Source organism: Dermacentor andersoni, chromosome 1, assembly GCF_023375885.2.
Source record: "Dermacentor andersoni chromosome 1, qqDerAnde1_hic_scaffold, whole genome shotgun sequence".
Taxonomy (NCBI): domain Eukaryota; kingdom Metazoa; phylum Arthropoda; class Arachnida; order Ixodida; family Ixodidae; genus Dermacentor; species Dermacentor andersoni.
Window position 1 is genome coordinate 181,392,472 of NC_092814.1, and position 18,481 is coordinate 181,410,952.

General features: G+C 44.9%; 1 protein-coding gene across 1 annotated transcript in view; it reads right to left on the reverse strand.

Annotated features, from left to right (window-relative positions):
* The window catches only part of Cdk1 (Cyclin-dependent kinase 1), a 60,466-nt gene that overhangs the window by 16,965 nt on the left and 25,020 nt on the right, over positions 1–18,481 (reverse strand). The window contains exons 4-6 of the mRNA XM_050195240.3: positions 14,281–14,407; positions 6,051–6,385; positions 4,156–4,297 (exon numbers count right to left, since the gene is read on the reverse strand). Of these exons, the coding sequence (XP_050051197.1) occupies positions 4,156–4,297; positions 6,051–6,385; positions 14,281–14,407 (604 nt within the window). The remainder of the gene's footprint in view (positions 1–4,155; positions 4,298–6,050; positions 6,386–14,280; positions 14,408–18,481) is intronic.

Consider the following 18,481-nt stretch of genomic DNA (forward strand, 5'->3'; position numbering starts at 1 on the left):
TACATTTCAGTCGACCGACGCATTCGGGGTCAGTAAAACTGCTCTTGGGCACGATGAAATGTAAGCGCTGCTGCTAGATGTCCGGAGGTAGGATCGTCGTGTATGGCCCGCAGAATAGTGGAGCGTAGCTTCTCCGGAACAACAAGAAGGAAGCGGGCACGAGTGTTTGCAAAATTCCTTTTGTAGAAGAGGCCATTATGAACACAAAAGCCTCGGGTTGTTGTGGGGTCATGCAGAGCGTTCAAAAGCGGCTGTAATGTGAGGTCTTCTCGCTGCTCCTTCTGAAAGGTCTCTTTATCAGGAATTGCTGGCGCCAAAGAAGCAATCAGGTGGTCAAAGTCCATCACAAAGTGTCGCGTTTAGTGGCATTCTCGAAAGTCTGCATCAGCGTGTCAGTGACCATTCTTGTATGAAACTTAAGTTATACTCCTAGAGACGTAGAGCCCAAGGCGCGAGACGACGAGAGGAATCGCAGAGATTGACAAGCCAGCACAACGGACGACGATGCATGACGATTGTGTATGGACACCCTACACATATGAGCGGAAACATTACACAGAAAAAGTGACTGCTAGGCATTCTTGTTCCGTAATGGGTGTAATTACGTTCAGGCTTACTTAGCGTGCGACTCACATAAGCAATGACATGCTCTTTCTGGTCGCATCGTTGAACAAAGACTCCACCAACGCCCATGCCACTCGTATCGGTGTTGATCTCTGTTGGTGTGGCTGAGTCGAAATGTCGAAGAATGGGGCCCGTCGTCAGTAGGAACTCCAGTTGACGAAAAGAAGCGTCGCACTCATGCGTCTAATCAAAAGCGGTGTCCTCATGCAACAAACCAATCAGGGGATAGGCAACATCAGAAAAAACAGGTATAAATTGGCGGAAATAAGAGCAGAGGCCTAGGAAACTATGAAGCTCTTTAACAGACCAAAGAGGCTTAAACGCTTCAACAGGTGCTGTCTTTTGTGGGTCAGGTTTGATACCATCCTTGTCTACAAGATGGACAAGCACCAATGTCTGCCGCTAACCGAAGTGACATTTCTTAGAATTGAGTACTAGGCCAGTGTGTTTGATGCAATCTAAGGCTACTTCCAGGTGCCAGTTATGCTTTTTAAAAGTGCTTCCCAAGAGGACAACGTCGTCTAGGTAGCACATGCAAATATCACATTTAAGGCCTCGAAAAATGGTGTTCATAAATCTCAAATGTTGCGGGTATGTAGCAGAGCTCAAACAGCATGACGAACTAAAACAGGCCATCCAGGGTAATAAATGCCGCTTTTTCTTTGTTTGTCGGGTGCATAAGGATTTGCCAGTACCCCAATCGCAAATCAACAGATGAAAAGTAGGACGCCAAATGAAAGCAGTCCAATGCATCATCTATCCTTGGAAGAGGGTAAACGTCTTTCTTGGTAATGAAATTGAGACGGCAGTAGTCTACACAAAATCTCCAAGTAACGTCTTTCCTTTTCACACTTGTAACTGGAGCAGCCCACGGGCTGCAGGATTCCTGCATTGCTCCTTTCTGTAGCATTTTGCGAACTTGTTCGTCAATAATCCTGCGCTCCAACAGTGATACTCGATAGGGTTTTTGTCAAATCGGCTGCGCCGACCCCGTGTTAATTCTGGGCTTGGTTCAAGACGCAGGCATGGACGGCATGTTATCCTCCTGGCCAAAGTCGAAGACACATAAGTGCTTAGTTAGAATGTTTACTAATGTATGGCGCTTGTCCATGCTGATTGACTTGTTGATCAGAGGAAGAATCTTTGAGTCTTCTGAACAAGTGCCTACTCGTTTACGTGAAACATCTGCAAGCACAGTGATTGGATTTGACTTGTGCTCTTTGAAGAAAGCAATCTTCATGCCGGCAGGTACCACTGCGGTTTCGCCTGAAGGGTTGACAATCCATAATTTAGAGCACCGCTTAGCCACAGACAGAAGACAATGTGGTAGAAAAGTGTTGTTTTTCATGCACGTTAAATGCGCAGGCTCTACTGTGGCGTCGAAGGCCTGATGACTGCTACTAGCACAGCCCACCGGAATACACACAGCAGACAAAGCAGGCACGAGAGTGTCCTCACAGGCATGAAATGCACAGTCCTCGCGTGGAGCATCCTGCCTGACCTCCTACGAAATGTTGCCATTTACAAACTTCTTCCCTGTTCGGCAATGAACTGTGGAACCGCACATCTGTAGAAAATCAATACCTAATATTACATGACGAGAGGATCGGCAGGGAATGATGAATTCAGTCATGAAAACTTGACCACCCAGTGGCACTTGCACAGTGCAAACACAAATAGGCTGCAACGAATCCCCACTTATGCCACAAAATGTTGCCACTTGGTTCCATTGAAAGACCACTTTACGTCCCAATAACCTTTTAAAAGCAAGGCTCATCACAGAAAAAATAGCACCAGTGTCCACTAACGGCACTGTAGACACACCATCAACAAGGACTTCCACTTTGTTCTTTAACATAGAAAGAGGCGGAGGCAAATCTTTCAGCAGTGAATCTCCAGCTACCTCACCTCCATTAGCCGCAGACTAGTCTTCCGGCGGTGGTGACCTTGAACGATGCCGTGGTGAAAGAGACCGGTGCAGTTGAGGAGTAGGAGGCGGCATCACACTAAGGTCAGAAGCGGAGGAACAGTTCTGGAAGTTTCCTCGCCAAAAATGCTGCCCAAAGGAGATTACAGCATTGAAGGCCATTGGGTGTTGGGCGCCAGGAATGCAAGTTTATCGCACCTGGGCCTTTGACGATGAGAACAAAATTGGGATATGTGGCCAAGAACACCGCAGATGTAGCACGCAGGAAGCGAACGGCTTCTTTGGTGGTCATCAGAACAGTCAAGTACTTCAGCCAGCCTAGAACGAGCGACTGAGTCGTAACGCAGAGCACCGGTACTCGTGGGACGTCCAGAGAAACGGGCATAACGAGGGCAAGGTTCAAATCTGGTATTCGAAGAGTAGTTGCTGTTCGATGCCGGTGCGCGTCGGTACTCTGATAAATCTGTGACAATGACAGACGGATGCCAAACATTCGGAGGCGGAGAAGTGGCCGGGGCTTGCAAAAAGGAGGCATAAGAAACAGCAGGCGGGCGACGCACCTGTATAACTTTTCATGGAAAATCTCTCTTATGGTCGACGCCAGGCCAAATGAAGAGCTTATGTCGATACTGGCCACAGTGGTAACACAGGCCAATCAGCCAAACTTTGATGTTATTCGGCGCATCTTCAGTGCCTCAAATGTACGGCAGTGCTTGATGACGTCAGACACTGAAGCGAAACTGTCCTTGCCAATCAGGGAATCGTAGATATCTTCTGCTATGCCCTTAATTAAGTAGGTGCCCAACTTTGTCTTCCTCCGACATTATTGCGTTGGCTTGCTTGTACAATTTCAAAATCTCCTCGATGTAGGCAGTGCAAGTGCCACCTGGTAGCTGTGCTCTCTATACCAGGCTGTGTTCTGTGTGCTTTTTTGCGTCCGAATCACCGAAGCATTTCTTTAGCTCAACGATGAAAACTCTCCCACGTCGTGAATCATTTTTTCCCGATTTTCAAACCACATCAGAACAGTGTCAATGAGTGTGAAGACAACGTTGGTTACTTGGTCGATAGCATCCCAGTCGATGGACTTGCTTACTCGTTGGTAATGCCTAAGCCACTCATCCACATCTTCACCTGCTTTCTCGGAGAAAACCCGAGGTTCTCGGTAGTAGCGCCACGTAACAGCAGGCATGTATCCCCGAGCAGCAGGCATCGGACCCTGACCGTCTCAGTCGTTGGACATGCTAGCAGGCAATGGTGGTAGTCCGGCGAGGCGAGGCGATGACTCCGGCCAAGAATAAATAGTTCTGGGTCCGTCATTACTTCAATTACCCCACAACCTCCACCAAAACTGTTATGTCACGAAATAAATGGTGTTTACTTAAAAGGAATCAGGGCGAGCCTGAGACGGGGCAAAATGTCCTTCTCCTCCTTGTGTTCTCTGCCCAGACATCTTCCACTCATGCATTACATTTACCGTAACATGAAGTAGTTCTACTGTATTTACTGTATTAGTGTATGAACACTCACTTCAATTCGGAAATACTTAAGCAAAAAAGTTCTAGTTGCACATGCCTAGTATCCAAGGCAGAAACTGCGCTTACGTTGAGCAGGTCTATGGCCTTGTTGTCCATGTCAGGCAGCAGGGTGGGCAGGATGTTTTCTTTCCAGCTGGGGAAACTTGGCTTGTAGTCGGGAAGTGTGGCAACATCTGGCCAAGTCTGCTCGGTAGGGGTGCCCAGAGTCCTGTACACACACCCCATGATGAAACATGAACATTTAAGGCTCAATCATATGCATGTGATTTTGAACCGATGGCAACAAGTATGGCCATAGTGGAGGGTGATGCCAGATGCTGGTTTTTGGCCAGCTAAACTGTTTTGCCTGTCACCCCGAAGCCACCCCGCAGTAGCTTCGGCAGCACCCAAACTATCCAGGCCGCCCGTTTCGATATGAATACACTCTTGCTATTTCCTTTCCGACGCGACAGCAATAAATAAATGGTAAAATTAGCGGTAGCTTAGTCTTATCTCACTCTGAAGACAAAGCACTGGTGATGTTTTGACGCTATTGAAACACCTGTTTGTTTATACCCTATGAGGCGCAAAATGCCACCCGAAAGACCAAAGCATTTTTTTCTCTACTTATCAGGTGGCATCACAGCGTTGAATGCCAGCAATGTGCAGGCTTCGCCACTGAAAACTACGCCAAGTATAGTTTGGTTAAAACATTTGCACATTCGAAATTGTTTACATTTTATTTATACGGGCAATGAATATTTGTCCCTACTTTTTTCGATGTTGCACCCATGTGGTTGCTCCACACCGCGATAGAACCAACCTGTTGCCTTAATTGAATACTAACATGTGCATGTGATCGCCTTTTAATGTACATGTATTGGGAGTTTAACCTTGCATTAAAAAAAAGCACACACACACAAACACAGAGAAAAAAGTAAGATTGTTCTCAAATGCTGCACGATTTACTGCGGATTACTGAAATGTAGCAGTTGAAGCGCATGCAGCTCTACTACACAACTAAAGCAGAATGTCAGACAACAGTTGTACACTAACAGACCTCCTTGAGGCTTTTGGAGACACAGTGGCATACTCTTGTGCACTTTACTAAATTATTAATTAATCAACTAGCTCTGCATCTGTTTTCATCTGCTATTCCTAGCTCAACTGTTCCATTCTCAGGGTTCGTACATAACATTTGACCTGAAATTCAAGGACAATTCAAGGATTTGAATGGTGCTGAAGGTCAGAATTCAAGGAGGGAAAACAAACCTTATTTGTACACATACAATAAAAATAGTGATAGATTTATCTGCAACTGTGCGAAGATACCATTTTTTCCTTTGCTCAAATTCCGACTAAAAAATGCTGATCGCTAAAATACAAAATGCAGAAATAAATGAGCTTGGCGCAAGAGCAGAATGTTCCTAAAGATGCCCTTTTCTAAGGAGCACTGTTGCTCTTAAGTATGAACGATTACAAATTTACAGGGTCAGTGCAAATGACAATTTCTACGCATCTGGTCATTTTAGTCAAAGGATAATAAAAATGTTATATAAAACTTTGTGGATTAGTCATCCTTGTCATACCACCAACACTAGTTGTATGTAAAGGTCCCATGACTATTCGTGCTGTTTAGTGCAATGCCATGTCAGTAACGTACATGCTGTTTTCCTAATAAGGCATGATAAACTGCATCAAAATCGACAACTGACTTTTCTGTTGCAAGCCTGATTTTCCATACAACAATTTGCCGGTTGAACAGCAAGACTCATTAAACAGAAGCTACTATGAGCCAGGTATGCATCCCTTTAATTAAACATTTTGATTACATATGACTACCAAACAATACATAGCAACACTGTTGGCACACTAGTTGCTGGTCAGCACTGCCACCATTGGCTGCACAGAGATGCAACGAGAAAACAGAAAAAAAGTTCTACTGCTACAGCTCTCACATGCCTGCAGAGAAATACACTGACCTGAAAATACGGAAAAGCTGGTCAATCTCAGAGTCCCCGTGGAACAGAGGTCTGCGGTTGATCATTTCAACAAAGATGCAACCAATACTCCAAATGTCAACTGGAGTGGAGTATCGTTGAGCACCCAAGAGTACCTCGGGGGCTCTGTACCAGAGAGTAACCACTTCATGGGTATAGACACGGACAGGGATGCCAAAAGCACGGGCCAGACCAAAGTCGGCCACCTTGATCGTGCCCTTCTGGTCAATGAGCAGATTCTGGGGCTTCAGGTCACGGTGCAGCACACGCCGCTGGTGGCAGAATAAAATAGCCTCAAGGATCTGCTTTAAGTAGCTCTGCGAGAAAATCCATGGCCAACAACACCAAGGTTAAGAAGAAAAGTTGCATTTTAACCTCAAAGCAAAGCATCGATAGTGATAAAGTATTACACAACTATCAAATATCAAAGTAAGGTTTGTAGTCTTATCAGCCGTATAAATTTCAGTAAACATTCGCTTATGAATTAAATTAACAAACTTTGTGTCAAACATGAACAGATTTCACTGGATTGTGAACACTTGCTGCCGCAATACTGACATGAAAGACAGAGAGAAGCGAACGCTTCTACTGCCGCTCACTTCAACGCCTCTCCAAAACTTGAGCTTATGCGACCTCTACCACAAGGCGCGCAAGAACATACCACAAATGCAGCCACCAGCCACCTTAGGTTGCGATGCTTTTGCACCCACCTTAGAATACAACCAAGATAAGGGTCTAGGTGCTGAGCCGCACAGACAGCCATGCATGCTCAGAACAGAAGTTCCCAAAATTGTTCAGCTCACCGGAGAGATGGCTTCGATTACTGGTACTAAATATATTGCAAACAGGCCGTTTACTCAATGCCCTTTACAAGGCAAGGAGGGTGAATTCCCGAATTTGATGAAATTTACTTTAGGCGCAGGTTTTGGGCCCATAACGATTCTGAACTTAGTTATGTGAGAAAAAAAATCACCTGAACAACAACAACAAAAAAAGCAAAAATTTTGTCAGTCGAAAATACTTTTCCGCCAGCTTTGTGATATTTTAACTTTGAGCGTGCATAGAGAAACAATGGTACACTTCTCAATCACAATATTGTTTCCCCCACAAAGAAAAAGTAAAATGCTACCTTATGAGAACTTTATTACAGTTGGCTACGGAAGGAATTCTGATAAGAAATCACAAACATGGTAAATGGACCAAAATACCTGTAATTCAGGACTTTATTGCTCTGGACTCATTAAAGTGAGGGTAATAAAACTTGGTGCACATGAACTATGAAGTTTCCACATTCTTTTGAAATAACTTTTGTTGCTTTGTCAAGCACCGTTGTATTTAAATATAGCACTTAAACACAAGTAGTTTGCCAAAAACATTGAAATTTGAAAAAAGTTTCCTGAAAAATGCCATTTTTTTTTTGAAAATCACTCTGGTTGAAGTCAAGGACGTTGTCTACCACTTTGCGTTAAAAAACATTGCCTTATTTGAGTACCGAACAAGTTACAATCCGTCAAATGTGACCACACCCTGCCTAGTGGCCACAACACAGATTTTGTGCGTTTGGATTTGTTGAGCTATGCAAGAACTCATTTAACGTAATATTCATTGTCCAAATGTAACGCTGCCAACAAGCGATGCTGTCCTGTGTGGGTTACAACCTTTTTTAACCGCACAATCGCGCATATTGTATGCCAATGTGGCCGAGGAAGAAGGCCGACAGTACTGTTGCCATGGGGTTATATATTAATCTTGTCTTGCAGCTTTTTAAGACCATGCGACATTCAATTTCACTGCCGAAGAAGTTGCTTATGTGAAGCAACTGTTCTTGCCACAAACAACTGCAGTTCAGAGTTATGGGTCCGCTTGCATACCCACATATGCCACAACTGAATACCAGGCCTTGCAGGAACTGCAACCCATTCTCTCTGTCAAAAAAAAAAAAAAAAAAAATGCGGTTTAACGTGCCAAAACCACTTTCTGATTATGAGGCATGCCGTAGTGGGGGGCTCAAGAAATTTGGACCACCTGGGGTTCTTTAACGTGCACCTAAATCTAAGTACACGGGCGTTTTCACATTTCGCCCCCATCGAAATGCGCCCGCCGTGGCCGGGATTTGATCCCGTGACCTCGTGCTTAGCAGCCCAACACCATAGCTACTAAGCAACCACGGCAGGTTCAACCCATTCTCTTGCCTTCAATCACATGAAAAATTCAATGTCAGCTTTTGCAGCGTAAATTAATGTAACCTTTGGCAGCTTAGGAGTCGGAACTTGCACCATATCGGAAGCAGAGTTGATGGCAGATGAGGCGGGATTTTGAAGGTTGTGTAGCACTGCCTGGTGCTTCACAATGCCACAGATTCCTTCGAAGGTATTTTTCCCATGTCCTGTAGCGCAAGATAACCATTTGGGTGTTGCGTATCGGTTTTTCAATTCATGAATTTGAAATTTGTTCTTGAAATGAGCAGCAGCATTGTCACTGACATAAGTAATATGAGCGTACAGTGTGATGTGCTCCTCAAGCCATTCGTGCACCTTAGCCAAGGCATAGCATGCATGGGCCGACTCATGGCACACGTCATCGCTTATGACAGCTAAACTTTCTGGGTTGTGGCCACACAGGTGAATATGGCGACTTGACTTTTACTCCAGTGATGAGACTGAATTTCGTCTGGTAGTGCGACTGTATAGTTCTCTGCAAAATAGAAATTCAGAAGACCACTTGCTTTCTGCATAGACTTCTTTACTGATTGCTTTGCCTTAAATGCGCCTGATGTAGTTGTGGCTTATCCACTTCTTTAGGCATGTCTGAAGGTGCTCCAAGAATGCACTCGAGGTAGACTTCTTTTATTATGTCACCTTTCTTCCAAGTCGCATATAATATTTCTTCAGGCTCATTCACACCGGCGACTGACAGTGGTCGCGCAGCCAAGTTGGTCGCAAGTGACCAGTCGCAAATGGTCGCTTTTCTCGAAAAGCAACCATTTTGGGCCAGTCGCTCGCTGCTCGATTTTACAGTCGCGCGACCATGGTCGCAAAACTGATAAACCAATCAGCGGCGCCCCAGAAGTGATCTTTCATGTATCTACATCCGGCCTCCTCCCGCGTCACGGCAAATACAAAGTGCACGCCACCATAGATTCTGCGAGTTCTCGCTGAGAACGATAATCTCCGGGATTGCGACTTGCAGGTCGCATTCAGCCGGGCTTGCCGGTGTGAACATCAGTCGCGTTCGGTCGCTTTTTGGACGCGAGCCGCAAATGGTCGCGCGACCTTCTCAAGTCACCGGTGTGAATGAGCCTTTCATCTTCAGGAACTCTAAGGTCAGTCAATGTGAGAGCTCTGACCGTGGGACACACTGGACAGTCTCCCAAGTTCGTACTTAAAGTAAAAGGGACTGCACAGGCAAAGGTAGCGAAAGTCTTCGGTACTTTTCTTCTGACTGGAGCTCTTTTCTACCCCACATACTGCCAATTTTATGTTGGCACAATAACCACAGACACTTAGTCCAACCGATTGCAGTGTCAGGGTTAGCTTCCTTAAACGTGCAGTAAGTTTCCCGTATAGAGCGTGCCATTACACGTTTCGCAATGAATTCTTTCTTGCCGTCCAGTACAACATGAACCACATCCTTCTTATTTGGGCTTGGTTGGCTACAATTAAACTAATCTTCAGTGTAATAGTCCAATGCTGCTTCGAGATCTTTCTGGTTTACCCTTTTTCTTGTATAAGGGTCAGGGCCGGACCACACACACCATGACCTTCTTTGTATTTTCTGGATTTACGGAACATGTAGCGTGTCGCTGCTGGAATAATATGCTGTATCTTCGATGTCAAGGGACTGTGGCAGCAAAGTTAAAGGACGGCTACGCTCACTGCTTCGAAGCTTGGAAGACTTGTTTAAAGGGACCCTGAAATGCTTTTGACGATTTTCTACAAACGTACTGAGTCGTTAGAGTAGGTCCTTCTGATCATTAATTGACACATCAAAGTGTCCCGCGTAAAGCGTGTAATTTATTATAAGGTTTTAAAAATGCACATCGCTGCCGATCGCAGCGCACTGCTCGGCGGAATTTTAAGCCGCCCCTACCCATATGACCGAAATCACCCATACGACGTCAGTGGGGCGAGCTATCCGATTGGCTGACAAGGGCGCGTGATCGATAATTTTTCCAACTTTATGGTAAACAAATGATCTTCGCAATAGTTGGAATGTTAGTTAATTTGTTTTTATGAAAAGAAAGTAACATAAAGAGAATGCACAAGCACAATTTTTCAGTACACTTAAGCACTTCCGGCACACAGCAAGTGTCGTCTGCTTGTTTTACAACGTACTCCATTCTGACGAGAGCTCCGCGGTCAGAGTCGGTCTCAGTCTTTTCGCGAGCACTATGATTCGGCTTTGTTGCCTTGTGGACTGCAAACGTAGCGACTGGCAATATGTCAAGCTGCGACATCGTGTCCCTCTGCAAGGCAGCGTACGAGCGAACTGGCTGCTGCGCATCGGACTGCCGCTATCCAATCGGCGTCAGGATTGGCGCGTTTGTGGCCGTCACTTTACACCAGAAGATTACTAACGCAATAGCGTTTCACGTGTCCGGTATTAGGGCAAACGCAAGCGCAAGGGGACAGAGTCTGGCCGCTTGACTGTGCCGTAATGGGATGAGCCATGAGATGAGCAGAAGGGCAAATGTGAATGGTCTGCACGGTGCAGCCACCTGGTGGCACAGAGCTCAACCATACACAGTAGCAGCAACGAAGTGTATTCTTCTTTGCTGCTGGTGTGTATTTTTCGCAGGAGTGTAATCATCAACACATTGTTTTTATAAATGTTTAAAATGTTTTACACTTGGTTAGAGCAATATTAGCGCTTTGTTTGAATGGTTAAGCGCTGAGCCAACAAGTGTGTGGACCGTGCAGACCGATCAGGCAGCTCACGTATGTCTACGCTAAAGTTCCTTCATCAGCTCGAGTTTATGCCTCCAGTCATTTGCTGAAATGACCAGCTTGCCTGTGGTTACCGAAATACAAGACACGTTCGGCGCTACGACAGAATGCTCGCAACGCACGCTGCTTCGATAGCTCTCGCTTGGGGTCGACGGCCAAGCGGCTAGCGGAGAGGTCTCGCGCGGGCGGGGGCGGGCTCCAAAACAACCGGAAGTGGACGATGTGACGTCGCGTCGTCACACAGAACCAGTGAAGGCGGAGCTTAGCCCCGCGCGCTCGGCGAACAAGTTGAGGAGGAAAAGCGTGGCTAGGGAGGAGGGTAACTTCTAATCGCTTGTAGCTCCATTAATACATAACGCTTCACTTAAATTGTGGTGCGAATGTTCTACTTAAGCTGTACCCTACGCGTCTACAAAATTTGTCCGAACCGTTGTTCAGCCAGTCTCAACAGGTATTGCAGCTTTCTGTCGATGTCACAGGCTGGCTTTCTGTGTATATGCTGCTGATAAACTGGACCTAAGTATCTTTTTGAGAGCATGCTCAATTTTTCCTTCCTTTCACTTGGGATATGAGCTTCGATGTTTTTTTTTTTTTTTAATCAAATGTGGAGGTTTAGTGGCGAAACTTCTGGGGACTGCACATACCTGTTGAGCTGTTCAACGGCCGCTTGTCTTCGAGTGAACACTTCCTGTGACATAGATGCCTCCTAAGACTGGGAATAAACATTTCCAGACGTTTCAACCAGTGTCAATGCATCTTCACATGACAGCGTGTGCTCAGGAGCCAAGGAAGTTGAATCCGCGGTCAGTGCCTTGAAGCGATTGACTCAGTTCATGCAGAGAAAATCCATTTCTCTAACAGGAATACTGGTTTTGAGGCAGGTGTTGCTTTATATGAGCAATGTCCAAGTCCTTTATGCTACGAAAGTTCCGCTGTTACAAAACTTTCTGCTTGTGTCTCTGCAGACAGCACAAACCACGCATTTCCAGTGATACTTTACGGTTTCAGCCATCACAGCGGAGGAAGAAACATGCATCATGCACTGGAGGCGCCCTCAGGAAAACTACCGGCAGACCTAATGTAATATACCTTATTGACGCACTGACAGCTTTCGCATTTAACTTTCTATGTTCCTTATCTCATTCACTCTCCAACCTTCGGTGTCATGCGCAGGCAGACTCTGCTTACAATCGAAGCAGCACTGATGAAACATGAGTGCCCACCGCCACGGATCACCTGCTAAAGATTGCTAAACGCCGAATTGGAAGACAAAGCTGGAGGCGCCATACAACCTGGCAGCAGACTTCTTTTAACTTTTTTTATTTTTTGAGGGCATCATTATACGTATGGGGGAGGGGGGTATTTTTGAACGACCTATGTCCGCCTTGCAGCACAGTATCAGTGGTGCGGCCACTAGGCTGAGTGTGGTCACATTTGATGCATTGCAAGCTGTTCGATATTCAAATAATGCAATGTTTTTTTACACATATCGGCATACAACGTCCTTGACTTCAACCAGAGTGATTTTCAAAAAAATTAAAAATGGCCTTTTTCTGAAAGCTGTATTCAAATTTTTATGTTTTTGGCAAACCACTTATGTTTGAGTGTTATTATTAAATATAACGGTGCTTGACAAAGCCATGAAAATCATTTCAAATGACTGGAAAACTTAAGATCATGTGCACTGAGTTTTATTATCCTCACTTTAATTAGTCTAGAGCAATAAAATCCTGAATTACGGGTATCTTGGTCCATTTACCATGTTTACGACTTTTTTCCTCAAAATTCTTTCTGTAGCCAACTGTAATAAAAGTTTCATAAGGTGCATTTTACTTTCTCTTTGTAGAGGGAAAAAGTATTGTGATCGAGAAGTGTACCATTGTTTCTCTATGCGCACTCAAAGTTCAGAAATCACAAAACTGACGGAAAAGTGTTTTCAACTGCCAAAATTCATCATTTTTTTTGCAAACAATTTCTTTTTTTCGCACAACTAAGTTCAGAATCACTGTTCTGGGCCCAAAACCTGCACCTAAAGTAAATTTAATCAAAATCGGGAATGGTGACCAGGGCCACCTGTTCGTTCTTATCTGGAAGAATTATTATAATCGTCAAACAATACGTTACTTCACATTGCTTCCTGTATATATTCATCCACTGTTTGCACTAGGCATCCGCAGCCACGCATGTGATGAAATTTTTAATAAACAACAGCAAAAGAACCTCCAGCATGTTCGTCACGCAACTTTTTAGCACCTGATGCGACAACGTTCACAATAGCTTCCTCCTTTTACAATTTGATGGTATTGCACTTCTGCCTTGCATTTGGCTCATTCACATCGTCACAACGGCGAACAGCTAGCATGTTGCGATGTGAATGAATTGCACCATATTCACACAACACGGTGCACCAACTACACAGCTGATTCGCCGCTATACTAATATGGCACCACAGTTAATCACGAAGGCTTGGCTTGTATAGTTATGACCTTCGAGATTGTGCCGATACAATCTCCGAGGTGACGCCTGCACAGCGCAATAAAAGAGAGAGAAGTGGAGGCACTGGTCATTTGCACGTCGCATGCATCCGCTTTGAAACGGGGTGGTGACAAATAGTCACCTAACCCGCTCGAGTTACTCAGGTATGCTATACATGCTTCTCATTCTAGCATTTCTATGGTACCACATACATCCGATACATGGTGCACCCATAGAGGAAGGGCGGCCACACGGCTGTTGCAGCTAGGAGTTTCCTCCGGGACTGCAATCGCAGAGGGCACGCACGCCTAGCTTCGCCAGCCACATGTCGCAGTGAGAGAAAGAAGTAGGATGGTAAGCCGCTGCCTGTGAAATGCAGTTTGAAAACGCAGAGGACAAGAGTGCCTGCCCACAGGGGCTTTTTCCTAACAACCATTAGTTTATCCAACCTGTGCCCGCTGAGACAAATATTCCAAAAAGTGACAGACTGAGAATATTATGCCTGAACCAACACTGCTGTTGGTGACAAAAGGTTCAATTGATTCACCTTATATGAGAAATGCCTCAAGTAACACCTAATTACTATTTTGCAATCGATTACAGCTCAGATACAGCACTGCACGAAAGCCTGCAGATCTTATTTTCTTGCGAGTGGACAACTGCCATAACGCATCACATCAGCCAGATTTTCCTGGCAAAGTTGGAGGAACTAGGCAGTTGCATTGCTTCAATTATACTAGTAAGGTGCTTCTCTTTAAGAGTGGACAATGGCTGTACAAGGCTGTACTCACCTTAACAAGTGACTTGGCAAGCTTCTCATTCTTGTCAAATCCATCAAGGTACTTCTTGAGATCCATCGAAAGGTACTCAAACACAAGGTAGATCTTGTCACTACCCTCCATGAGTACATCTTCCAACCTGGCAACAGAAGGAAAAGCAGGACACAATGCAAACCACAGCATTTTTGAGACAATGACCTCAGGCGGGCTTGGTTTGGCAAATTGGCAAGTGGAAGTTGGTTACTTTCTATGCCACAGCACTGCAGAATTCAGGGGTGTATCAACTATTTCTAGAGTAGGAGGGGGGGGGGGGGGGGGGGGGGCAAACCGCAGACGGTATGACCTCTCTCTCTCTACCTACATATATAAATGTCACGGCCAAAACATTAAACCATTAAACATGCAATTTTCGTAAGTGTGCCACTTCGTTTCTTCAACTATGTCTGCACCGGTCCCTCCCCAGTCTGACTATAGGACCTCCTAGAGTTACTTTTTCTGTAAAACATTTCAAGCGAATCAATAAACTGTGACTGAAACCGAACCTACAGAATGTTTCCTTGATAGACAAAATTTACTCGAATAAAGATTTCTAAATCGCAAGCTAAGAGGTTGGTGTGCATATTCAGCTATCTGACGTATATTATCTGAAGGGCCTTAACGCTTAAATTTGGCTTGAATATCGCATAAAATTCCTTTCTTGCCAACATTGGAGGCATTTTTCTCAAAAATATTTATTAACAATTCCAAATTATCTTTAGCATACACTATAGCAACAGCCAAAAAGGGAGAAAAATTATGGTACATAGCTGAAAAAATAACATAGTTGAAGGGAAAAATGTCTGAAAATGCAACTTTCATTGCTTTTTTTACTGGGCCAAATAAACATGGAAAATTTTAAACGCACTCAATTGAAAGAAGGATGCCAATGCAATGGACTAAAATAAAATTTGTTATTGCACCTAGTTTAAGACTTGATTAAAAAATATGTACCTCCAACCAACTTTCGCTTCTTTGCGGAAATCTCAAAGAGCGCTCACGTGATCCGAACATTTTTTGCAACGAAAATACTTTGGTGAAACCTTATTCACACAATAGCCATCTAGCCCAACGAAGAAAATCAATGATGGTCACTTTTGGTGTCTGGAACTTTTGTATGGAATGACCCCAAGATAACTATGCTGCATAGCTATGATTTTGCTGTCTTGTGTATATGATGCTTTGTTTCCAGTGACTAGTAGGCACATTACACCTGTCTTAGCTGCTGCACCATAAAAGCCTACATTTCTTTTCAGCTACTTACTATGCAAGTGTGCATGCTGAAATGATTGCATTTCAATTGTCTGCTACATATGGTCACGTTGCTATGATAGTAACAAACCAAACGCTGCCAAAAGTGTGAGCCAGGAATTTAACTCTTTATACTTGTGCCCATAATGACAAGCTACACTTAAATGACAACAGCGGTGAGCACTGTTGTCAAAATTAATCCCGTGGATGAGTTTGTCCGCTATTTACATATGACATTAATTAAGCACTAATGCTCTCGTTCATTAAAAAGTGCACAACAGTACTTTTGACATTTGCACAATCTGATCTGAGACGTGCGCATGCCCGCTTTCCTACAAAATTGGTGACAACGTTGCAAGAATTTTCAGATGCTGTAGACTCATCTTCTGCCAAGCGACAACTTGAGAACACTGACAATATGGAAATAACTAACACCAGCAAAAAGTAAAACTTAACTATAGTCAAACCCACTTTTAACAATAATCAATTGTCATGAAAATTTCATTGTTATAACTAATTGTTACAACCGAGTTGCATGAAAAAAATCAATAGGGGGATGAGCTGTTGTGAGAAAACTATAGTGGCGGGGAGGCCAGTGCCCCACCCCACCACATTCTTCCATCCTGCTGCTGATGGTGCTCTGATCACCTCTGGGCGCTCTGATCACGTGTACCAAGCTGCAGCTGTCTGTGTTAAAGAACGGCACTGCTATAAAACTGCAAAAAGGGGTCACGAGTGGCAAGTGATATGCGAGCTTCACCGACATCACTTTGGCGGCCCCAAACGGGGCCTTTTAAAATATGTGTGAAGGTTGCCGCGACAGCCTCTCGGCATGAGAAATCCAGAAGAAACGTTGAGGTGAGATCGCCACACACATCTCGCCACGTACTTCTCACTGGCTTGCACGAGAAAACCCTATGTCCGTCAGCCTCGCACGCTTTATGCAAAGCTTGCCGACATCCTTCTCCAAGGCATCCAGATGGTCCACGTAGTGCAGCGGAAGCTTCCTCGCGATAACAGAGCACCGGACGAACTGTACTATCTGCCGGGCCTCCTGTGAGGACAACGTTGAGGCAGCCTGCCCTACTGCGTCGTCGCTGCCGTCGTTGCTGTCGCTATCCAATGCAAGCATGTTCGTGACGATCGCCTCATTGGTTAGAAGCACTTAGTTTCCAAACCTATAGCCGTGTGCTTTCTTTTCACCGACAACATCATGCATTGTTGATGATCAGCGGGCAGGCAGATCAGCCATCTTCCGTTTCTGCAGCGAGTCAAACAAGGCCGAGAAACCACGTGGCCAGGACAGATTTCGACGCAATCAACAAAGACGAACACAGGCGATTAAGCTGTTTGCAGAACGGCGCTGAATGAGGAGCCAGCGAGCTATCTCAGAGAAGTGCAGTTGGCTTGGTCCATTCATGTTACAGAGGGTGGTGCGGCGTAGAGCTATGGGCACAGCCCATTCGTGTTCAGAGCGAGAGCGGGGGACGGGAGAGAGGCACGTGAAGAAGGCTGGAAAATGAACGCGCTGCGACTGTCAGGGCCATTGTTCAATGGCATTTTCTTTTTTCTTTTCAAGGATTTTGCCTTTCACTACCTTTCGGCACTGACACCCAGCAGCCAGATTTCATCGTTATAACCGAGTTTTTTCACCATGGAAAACAAACAAAAGTTGACAGTGCAGTAGCTTCTCATTGTGATAACTGATATATTGTTAAAACCGGTATCGTTATAAGTGGGTTCGACTTTTGTATTTTGTTCTCAATCATGTCTACATACTTCTGAATTTAAACTTACAGCGTAATCACCTAAGATGGACCACAAAAGGAAGATACGACACACACTGGCGCTGACTAACAACTTCTTTATTTCTTCATCGTCAATGCATATATAAACCCTAGGCCACACAACTGCGCAGGCACACAGATTGCATTACAGAGACCTGCCAAATTATCACATACGCAAACGTAAGAAGTCAAATTCAGATGGGTGCAGAGACAAAGATGTGTCACTGATGCAATTATCACCTTGTCTTTTTATGTGGTAGGCCTCTAAGGCAAGCCACGCATGCTCATTCTTGCTTTTGCCAAGACTCGACGTCCCATCAAGTCGCACCTCACAATTGTTGCAAGAGTTTATATGTGCAACAAGGTGCGCTCCTCTATCTAAATTTTTGTTTACTTTTTGCGCATGTTCCCTGAGTCGCTCCTTGACGCAACGCCGTCTGGCCAACGTACGTCTTACCACATAAGAGTGGAATGGCATAAACCACTCCGACAGCGCAGGACACGTATGAAGCACCATGCCGAATTTGGCGTCCTCCTCTGCTCTCTCCGCAAGTGCGGGACCATAGCTTTGAAAGTTTGTTCGGTGCAGAAAACGCCAAAGGAACACCATGCCTGCAAGCAACTGAGTTGATGGGTGAGCTTATGCATATAAGGGACCACCGCAGGCCTTCGCGTTTCATGTTCAGCAGCCAGCCCTTTTGTGGTTTTTCTTTTCTGAATCAGAGCTTCAACCACGGCAGTCAAGAGCGACATAGGGAACTTAGCTGCCAGAAGTCTGCTGATCTGATTATCAAAACTTTCTTGCATCTTGTGTACACACAAACCGATTCCATACAAGACGACGCAATGCCTCTTCTCACAATGTTCACATACCCTCCAAAAATAATAATTTGGGAGTTTAAGGTACTGCCAGTGGTGGGAATGGCCAAGAGCATTTTGTAGCAGATTTTGGAGAAGGAAGATTTTGTAGCAGTCAACAATGATGATTCTGGGTGGTTATTGGCGAGACACTGTTCCTGCGCATCAAAAGTGATTCCGGAGTAGCAGCGCAAATGATTGTGAATATCCTCAAAGATAACCTACGTACGGAACCACTAACAAACAAATTACAACCATCACACGGCCACACTGAGTCAACC